At 37.1% G+C, this 10,077-nt stretch overlaps 1 protein-coding gene across 1 annotated transcript; it reads left to right on the top strand.

The window, feature by feature from the left end:
• The first annotated feature begins 1,295 nt into the window (after positions 1-1,295).
• On the top strand, positions 1,296-8,265 carry LOC145672875 (52 kDa repressor of the inhibitor of the protein kinase-like). Its single transcript, XM_081742054.1, has 2 exons — positions 1,296-1,651; positions 5,604-8,265. Exons 1-2 carry the CDS (start codon positions 1,511-1,513, stop codon positions 8,082-8,084), a joined length of 2,622 nt encoding a protein of 873 aa, XP_081598180.1. The 5' UTR covers positions 1,296-1,510; the 3' UTR covers positions 8,085-8,265.
• Positions 8,266-10,077: the final 1,812 nt, after the last annotated feature.

The following is a 10,077-nucleotide window of genomic DNA, read 5'->3' as shown; positions in this document are numbered from 1 at the left end:
ACATAATCTTCTAATATAATTAAAATAAAGAGTTTGTTTGTGTGTTTATCTGTCTCCCTCCCCCTTCCGAAACAAAATCCTAAATGCGTCACTGGCCATTAGCATATCAAATGCTTTTGTGAAAGATGTCAATGATTGTTACAGTCACAATAAACTGAAACACGATACTTCTTGTAAATAACAGCACTATCTCCGTGCTCATTTATTTTGGGAGTCCAGGGGCGTAAATAAGGGCCCGCAGACCCCGCATTGCGGGGAGCCTCAAGCCATAAGGGGGCCCCAAATCATCAAGTGGGACGTAGACACTGGCGGATCCACGGGGGGGGGCGGAGGGGGCGACCGCCCCCCCAAAGGTCTTTTTTTTTTTTTAACTTCCAGCATTTATCGTTGGGAAATACAAATATTGTCTTTTTCCGACCTATTCAATGTGTGTTACAAGTTTAGCAGAGTCTAATCAAAATGTGTGGTAGTTAATAATACTTAATACAGACATACAAGTATTTGAATTGTGAATACTTCTGTCTAGTTTCTTGAGGTGGTCACCATAAGCCCCAAAGAAGCGAGATTATTATTATAAGATACCCATATCTCGAGATCCTTTACAGTTAGAGACTATAATCAATAAGTGCACGTCTTCTTTATCACCATTTCGTTACCGTGGAATGTTAAGCTCAAGCAACAAACCAAAATACCCTACGCATACACTTTTGTAACAGTCATATATTTGTCTTCTCGCTTTCTCCTGCTTAAATGAAAAATTCACGAATGTACCAGCAATTGAATTCCTGATACATTCATCTTTAAATGCACCAATTGAGTACAGTTGGGAGCTTTTCTTGAGAAATGAACAATTCCACGGACACATACAAAACGTCAAAGTTTATCAGTGACTTCCAACGACATATGAATCCTGGGTTTTGTACCAATTATAGAAATGTTTTCTTCACCTTTGATACATCAGAAAATTTTGGTACGATTTATGGAGCCGCAATCCAAACGCACACTTAAGAAAATGTCAACAATGTTGACAAACATAAGTCATGGAAAAGTATTGAGTTTTGCAAAAACGAAACATAACGGAAATCCAACAACATTTTGCCCTCAGGAAATGTTCTTCGCATAGCGCCATAGATTAAAGATTATGTCCCTCTCAGAGAGGACACTAAAAAATGTCATGGATAGGGGTCGACGACCGGAACATACCCTCGCATTCTATTGGATAGTGAAATCGATAGATTTAGGTCAAGCTCCAAGTTTTCTTGTGTCTTGTGACCACTTTAGCTCAACAAAGGGAAGCTATATTTATCTACAAAAGGGGAGAAATGGGAGGGGTGGTGTCAGATAACAGATGACAAGATAACTTTTAACCGTGTGACCATACTCAGTTACTCTGTTACATTGACAGCGATAAAATATTTTTTGTGTAGAGTGCAATTTTGACATAGGCCTATTTCAAATTCAACCAGTTATATATTAATTTACGGTAGTTGTGTAATTGTGTGTGTTAAAGATGAGTAAAAAACTAAAGAACGGGACTCTATTGTCATTTTTGGTGAAGCGACCAAGATTGGAAGAGGCAGTACTAACATGTGAAACTCCACTGATGAGAAATTCATACAATCCGGAGAATATTGGCACATCAAAACAGGAGGTATGTATGCCTTTCAATTCTTTCTAAATACATGCTTTGCTTGTCATACTTTGGCTAAGAAAAATAGACTCTAATCAAATTGAAAGAAGTAAGTGCTTTATAGGCTTGTACCACTGACCCATCATGACCCCCCATCCTAAATATCAATATGAACAAAATATGAAGAAAGCTTGTCCCTTTTAGCACCGATGCTATATGAGACGTGCATCTACAGTTTTAGGTGGAACCAGAATTACTGTTATGCGCTCAGAGACAGGGGCGGCTTCAGGATTTTAATTTTATTTTGAGTGGGTCCCCTCTCTCGCTTATGAATACATATAGGGTCTACATATTTGATTGATTAATGGCAATAAAAAATTACTTTTGCAGTAGTGGTTGACACTGGCGTCTCTGGCATGTAAAATTTGGGGGGAACATCAAAGAAAGTGATTTAAATGGTAGTACCTAGCCCAACCTATTTATTACCTTCGATTCCATTTGTTACCTTTATGCTTACCTTCACGGACCCCTTGAGACATATCAAGAACTGTGTTATACACAGCCTGAATATTATATTCCAAATAAATATAATTATTACTATTTATATGCTATTCTGTCGTTAGTAAATAAAATTAATTAGAACAGAATATTGAATATTTTGTACTTCAAAATATTGGGGAGACGCGTCCCCCTCGTCCCCCCGGCCAGAGACGCCCGTGGGGTTGATGCTATTTGTTAAATAATTATCTACCATTAATATAAACAGTGGAAAATATATTTACTCTTTATTGTATCTTTTAGTGTTTATGTATTTTTCAAAATTTTTGGGTAGGCTCATGTCTATCCGGCCTGCCCTCTAAAGCCGCCACTGCTCAGAGAACAAACGATAATGCCACTAGTAAGAAGTATCTACTCTTGAATAAATTTCTAATTGGTCTTTCTATACTAATTTGAGGACTCTGAATCCAATTGAACTGTTTTAAAGCATATCCGACCATGGAGTCATGAGAACCACTACCTCAGAGTTTGAATATAAATAAATGTAAATATCCTAAATTTCAGATTTTTTTCGTCCCCTCATGCACCGATATGTTTAAACATCGTTCCATTGGCCTCAGCGTCCTCAAATTAGCATAAAAAAAGAGCAATTCGAAACGTATTCAAAAATCGAACCTTTACCATTGGTATAAACGGAGATTCAAAAATTCCAGTTTTGAGGTCATTTAGCTAATAACTCCATGAAGGGATTTGTTTAAAAATTGGATTTAGCGTTCAAAATAAATCAGAAATTTGTCGAAGCTAGGGCACTTTTTACGTCTTCTTGCCGTTAGTTATTCCTCTCAAGGTTGTACCACCAGGAATTGCACCCGGGCCCCCGTGAATGATAGTAAGCTATAGACATTATATATATATATATATATATATATATATATATATATATATATATATATATATATATATATATATCGTGACAGGCACGTACGTAGGACTGTATTTCGGGAGGGGGTCGAAATTTAGAATGAGAATAATTATATTAAAATGTGTTAAATCACCACCAAAATTAGACTACATTTGCAGAAAAGTCGAGATTTTGGGGAAGGGGTTCGGACCCCCTGAATCCAACACTTGCGTACGTCTCTGCTTTGTGATATGATACTTCCACATCTCTGTCTGTCATTTTTGTAAAAGAATATTTATGATATGCAAGAAAAAAGGACACGTTTTATAGATTTTTAAGTAGAACTGAAGATAAGATATTTTCCATAACTAGAAGATTTGCTTTGTTATAATTACATATAAACTAATTATTTGCTGAGCAAAACTATATATTTTCATTAAAATTTAACACGTGTTACAGTTTCTCCAACTAACTCTTTGGCTTCATCAGACCTATGTGATACAGGATAACTGTACAATCGTAGATACATACAACAGCTAAGATATCTTTCTTCTGATTGGCTACTGGCAGCAGCAAATCCCTTTCAATGTATTTATTTCAATATACGTGTTAAATTTTAATGAAAATATATAGTTTTGCTCAGCAAATAATTAGTTTGTATTTAATGAAGATAATAATATAAAGAGTGACCCTATGCAAGTAAATTATGAAAGTCATTACTTAATTGGTACAGCGAAAGGCAGGATGCATTTGCGTTCTTTTGTCATTGCGGCGATGAACCTTTAAGTTCATTAAGCTGTAAAGTTAGTTGTAAGAAGATAGCACAGCGTGCTTAACAAAGGTAAAACTAAGCTTCTATTCTTCAATTTAAATCAGTATTATTTATTATACAGTATATGCTACTTATGGCGATCATTTTGGAATGTAGACTTTTATTATTATATTAATCAATTAAAAACAATAGTTGAAAATCCTAATTGCAATTATTTTATAGAGTAGTGTGGTGGACTGGTTCTGTGAAAAGGACAATCATGCTGGTATTGGAAGGGCATCATGCCGATTAGTTAGAGAGAAGATATGTCATTTATAGGATTTCGTTTGCTTTAGGCAAGTCATATTATGTCTATAATCACATATTCGTTTAAATATAACACATAATGTTGAAATACAGATACTTAAAACCAAAATATTGATGTAGTTTTGTGTTTAATAAGAAAATACGACCTTGGCGCCAAAGCAATGTGGTTGCAATTTCAGGTCACCCAACCGCACACATGCCTTCAAAAGTTATTACCAATAAAATTTCAGGAGATACACGAATTACTTTTTGTGTTACTCCAGAAAAAAATGTGAATACTTAAGGGAACCCGCTATTAAGTACATTTTTGTGCGGAAGTCATAACAGAGAATGCGCATCAGGCATTTGCCCAGTTGGCCAGTCCACCCCTAATAGAGCTCATGAAAACAAGTAAAATAAATCCTAAATTATTCATATAGAGTAAAAACCTATAATAATACAGTATGTAACGGCATTTTAGCATTTCTGCATGCTAATAACATTTACGGACGGTCTTTAGTATGCTCTCAAGACTGTAGCCCGCCTACGTCTGTCCTTAAGCCAACTCTGGTGTTCACATGTAATTTATGTAGTAAATTTAGTTAGAAGATAAATTGCAAGTTCTTTGTGAAAATTGCAAGTATAAGTAATTGGTTCAGAACCAACTGCCGAGAAATATATCGCTTATCTAACTTTTTTCAGCAACCATTACGTAAGGAGACCCCATTCCCCTTCCCTTCTGATTAATCCACGGAACTCGTTCTTATTACTTTCCGGACAAACCTTTATTTCAGAACGTGAAAACCTTCCTTCAAGATTTAGAAGTACCGCAGCTACCTCTGCCGAAACGGTCACCTGACATGGCTCTCATCGAACATATTTGTGATATGTTTAGTTGGGACCATCTTCGTCAAGATCCTCCGGCAAACAGTATAGATGTCTTATAGACTCACAAGCAGTGTTACAGAGTTTCATCAGGAATATATCCAACCCGTATTTGCTTCTATACCACCAAAATGAAAACGAAATCTTTAGTTTTACGTCCCACGGATTTGCCGCTTAGGCTAAAGGAGGCGGTAATAATGAGAAACGAATGAAATGGCGGAATGAAGAAAGTGGGAGGAAACGGGAGAACCTCGAGAAAACCCACGAGCACGGTGTTTGTCCACCACAAAGTCCACACGGCGTGAGCTGGGATCGAACCAGGGACCCCAAGAACCGGAGGTGAACGCTACCACAGAGCCACCGCGCCCCCTCTATACCACCAAGTATAAGGGATCTGATTGCACTACATAAAGGTTTTACGCTATACTAATTTACCTAACTTAAATGTGTTTTACAATTCTGAAACTATCTCCGTATGGTCACGTAACTGGTCTTTGGCATAAATTTCATTCGACTCAATGTAGCTTGCTTGATGTTGCAATTTTTACAAATAGCAGTGTATTATATTGTTTAGAGATAAAATTATAAAGGTAAGATTTAAAATGTTTCAAATTTCATTCCTTTTCGTACAGGAATCCGGAACGGTTAGTAGAGAAGACAATAGAAGCAAAACTAGCTTCGTCTTGGTGGAGGAAAATGGTCGCGAGGACTTGAATGGAGTAATGCTGCCCAGTGACTCGTGTGACACTTCTCTGCCGTTAGAAGAAATTGAGCATTCTGTTTCGGGTCTTACAAAGACACAGGAACTGCCAGGTAATCTCGAGAGTACACAAGATACAAAAACAGATGTTGATATAGGAAACTATATCGGAAAACCAACGAATGACTTTATTAGGATTCAAGTGTTGCAGAACCACTGGCTTCCGCCTCCCAAATATGAGTTTCCTTTTTCTACTCACTCAAAGGGTGGGAAAATTGAGAAAAGGTTTGTCAGTCATTCACATTTAAATAACCACGATTGGCTAGTGCTCTCTGATGTTCACAAGGGATTATATTGTAAATATTGTTCTCTTTTTGCTTCTGTTGGGGGTTATCAAAAGACAGTTCCCCTGAAACGTTTGGTCACTGAGCCTTTAACTAATTTCGCAAAGTTGCTAGGGAAAGATGGAGCACTGACAGTCCATTCCAGGAACAAGTACCACCAGGACTCAATTCGTGCAGCAGAGGACTTCTTGAAGCGTGTTCGTGCCCCGGAAACATCTGTAGCTAACCTAGTGGACACACAGCGCTTAAAACAGGTGACAGAAAATCGCAGAAGACTGATTCCTATTGTCAAGACAATTATATTCTTGGGTCGTCAAAATATCCCCTTACGAGGCCACAGAGATGACGGAGTACTTTTAGAGAATGCAAGTGTAAACAACGAAGGGAACTTTCGGGAGCTGTTGCGGTTTAGGGTAGATGCTGGGGATCAGGAACTTGCAGAGCACTTAAAAGCAGCTTCATCTCGTGCAACGTATATCAGCTCAACAATTCAAAACGAGTTGATTGAGTGTTGTGGAGAAGAAATATCATCTACCATTATTGGTCGAGTCCAGAGAGCTGTAGCGTACAGTATAATATTTGACGAAACTACTGATATTTCACACACTACACAGGTTAGTATTGTCCTGCGCTATGTGCACGAAAACAGTGTACGAGAAGATTTCATACGATTTGTAAATCCTCGAGATGGTACTACAAACAGCAGTGAGCCAAAAATAAGTGGAATAGACTTGGGAAAAACGATATTGTGTTTCTTGAAATCTCACTCCCTAGATGCTACCAAGTGTGTAGGTATAGCAACAGACGGATGCAGCATGATGGTATCCGAAACCCGCGGTGCTGTTGCTGAAATCCAAAAGGAAGCAAAAAATGCTGTGCGCTGTCCTTGTTACAACCATGCTCTGAACTTGTCTCTTTGTAAAAGTTCCAAAGTTACAAGTGTCAGGAACACAGTGGGAATAATGAAAGAAGTCATTGCCTTTTTTACTTCGTCATCCAAAAGAAACGAAACTTTGAGAACTGTGTTAGGACGGCAGTTGTTTGGGCATTGTGAAACTCGTTGGATCGAGCGGCATGACAGCATTATGCAATTTAAGAACTCTGTAGCGAAAATTGCTGAAGCCCTAGATCGAGTTTCCTGTTGGAAAGAATCGCAATCCGCTGCGAAGGCCAAGTCTCTGTATACATCACTTTGTGACAGTGAATTCATCATTACACTCATGTCCTTAGCTGACATATTTTCATGTACACATGCTTTGAGTTCTCTCCTTCAGCAAGAGACAATAGACGTGCAGAGTGCTCGCAATTTGGTAAACGACACAATTCATGTTCTTGAGGAGAAGAGAGAAAACAGTGAAAGTGAATTTGCACAAGTGTTCCAGTGTGCCACCCAACTGGCTGCCGAGCTCGGAGAAGAAATACGTAAACCCCGCGTTTCACAGTGGCAGAAACATCGCTCAAACATTCCATCATCAACCTGTGAAGAATATTACAGAAGAACAATTTTCATTCCAGTGGTTGAACATATTGTGGAAGATATTAAGTACCGACTGGAAGACAATGACATATTTCATCTCGCCAGGCTTCTTCCGGCACAAATAAAGAAATCAGAGATAAATGACGCTGAAGTCCACAGTATCGCATCACAATACTACTCTGTTCTCCGGCTGGAGAAGCTATATGCTGTGGACAAGCTTCGTGGTGAATTGCGCTTATGGCGTAGCAAGTGGTTACGTGAGAGCGCTGAGAATGTGCCAGCCACCGCAATCGATGCATTGACCTTGTGTGATAAAAACATATATCCCACAATATATGATTTAATAAGTGTGCTTCTTTCTCTGCCAGTTAGCGTAGCATCAGCCGAGAGAACATTTTCAACACTAAAAAGGTTGAAGACATGGCTACGATCCAGAATGGGTGCAGATCGACTTAGTGGCCTGGCACTACTATACACGCACCGAGACATAAACGTAGATTACGATCGTGTCATCGACAGGTTTGCCAAAAACAAGAAAGGACGTAGATGTGAGTTTGTGCTGCGATTTTCACAAATATGGTCTGGAAGGTGACTAAGGACGTAGTGTGGTTTCCGCCGGTCGTGGTTTTTGCTTGTAATTATTTTCAACTCGTGGGTATTTTCCGAAAGTTAAAGCTGAACTCCTTGGATATATCTGAATCAGAAACAAATTCAAAGATGAGCGAACTCGGAAAAGTTTGAAATTGCTTTTTCTTTAATCTTAGCTGAAACAAAAGGGCACAATCATAATATATATATATATATATATATATATATATATATATATATATATATATATATATATATATATATATATATATATATATATATATATATATATATATATATATATATATATAATATTTTCAATACACAGTTATATATTATACACATGATACTTGATTTGTTTGTTTAACGTCCCACCCTTGTGCCAGGACGGTTAAAAGGACATGGACCTACTGATTATAGTGGAATCCGAACCACTTTTTCATTTAATTGTACTCCCACCGGGAATCGAACCCAGGACCACGCGCACCAGAGGCAAGCGTATTAACAGTTAGGCCAAACGGGGTTCATAGGTATCTGAGATGAAAGAACAACAAGTTATACGTACTTTATTCTCTATTGGTAATTTCATTTAAAAATGAGAACTTTTCAATATTAAATTTTAATTTGCATTTTTTCAAATATCTGATATTGTCAAATAATGTCGTCAGTTGGTATGTTAAAGGAAATATAGTTTGTGTGTAGTAACGAACAGAAACATCACTGGTTTTGCATTTCTGGTCTTTCGTTCATTTTATTCTTGACTTTGTTAATCTTTCAGAGGGTTTCATTTTTTAAAAAATATTTATGCATTAACAGTTATAATGCCTTATATTGTGATTCTATATAATTTTAATTCATGTAAAATTTAACATCATTTCGTGCTAGGTCTTACAAAATTTCCGTTGAGTTTGTGTAAGAAAAAGCTTATTATTGATATTTTTGTTATTACATTATTTGCAGGAATTTATTGAATAAATTGTACATCTACCTTCGTAGTTATTTATATGGTTAAGGAGTAATGCAATATATTATATTTATATAGGATTTATATTCACAATTCATTACTGTTGTAGTTTAACTTCAAACCGTCGTTCTGGGTTCCTGTTAGTAGTACAAGGTTCAAAGTGGTGCTCTTGAGTGTGCAGGCCAGTTCTTTTAAGGGAAAAACATTACATTCTTATTTCGGAGGGAAGACACGAAATTTATGTTCGGGCAATCACTACAACGGGGAATAATCACGGAGCCACTAAAACATCCTTGGAGTTCAGTTTGAGTATGATATATATATATATATATATATATATATATATATATATATATATATATATATATATAGAGAGAGAGAGAGAGAGAGAATTGAGTTTATTTTCAGTTTAACGTCCCTTTCAGCAGCGAGACTATATGAGACGGGACCTGTTGATTAACGTGGAATCCGAACCATGTGAGCTTCCGCCGGGAATCGAACCCGGGTCTCCCGCACCAAAGGCGCGTACGATAACCGCTTATCAACGAAGGAACTTCTAATTTGTTGAATTATATCCTAATGTAAACAAAAATGGAAAGCAATATGTAAAGATTGCTTCTCTATATCACTTGGTAAATTGTGTGCCATATACTTAATTAATTATTGTATTATTTTTAAGCTACCAAGAAATGTACATAGAAATATCACAATGTCTTTTGTTATGCGTTGACATTTTGTATTATTCTTTATGCATGTATACTTATGTTATCTATTTTTGAATAGACCAAGGCTGTCTTTTTTTATTTTTCAACTGTTGCCCTGCAATTGTTATTCAAGATATAAATGATTAGAGCAAATTGTACACTGTTTTATTAAAATGAATGCCATCGCCAATACAGTATTTTATTTTGTGCAAGTACTATGCAAGACAGCGCATCTGATCATAGGCGGCGCCAGGATTTTGGTAATGTGGGTGCAGGCTGGGAAGGGACAATACAACCTAACATTGTTGCCAGAACACTCAGGCCCTATT

Source organism: Thermobia domestica, chromosome 16 (genome assembly GCF_964235325.1).
Source record: "Thermobia domestica chromosome 16, izTheDome1.hap1.1, whole genome shotgun sequence".
Lineage (NCBI taxonomy): Eukaryota > Metazoa > Arthropoda > Insecta > Zygentoma > Lepismatidae > Thermobia > Thermobia domestica.
Note: the sequence above shows the minus strand (reverse complement) of the source record. Positions and strands in the feature narration are given on the sequence as shown.

Excerpts from the sequence above, each read along its gene's own strand:
- LOC145672875 (XM_081742054.1), top strand. The coding sequence starts at position 1,511 with ATGAGTAAAAAACTAAAGAACGGGACTCTATTGTCATTTTTGGTGAAG. Across the intron at positions 1,652-5,603 it reads TTGGCACATCAAAACAGGAG|GAATCCGGAACGGTTAGTAG; the intron begins GTATGTATGCCT and ends CTTTTCGTACAG.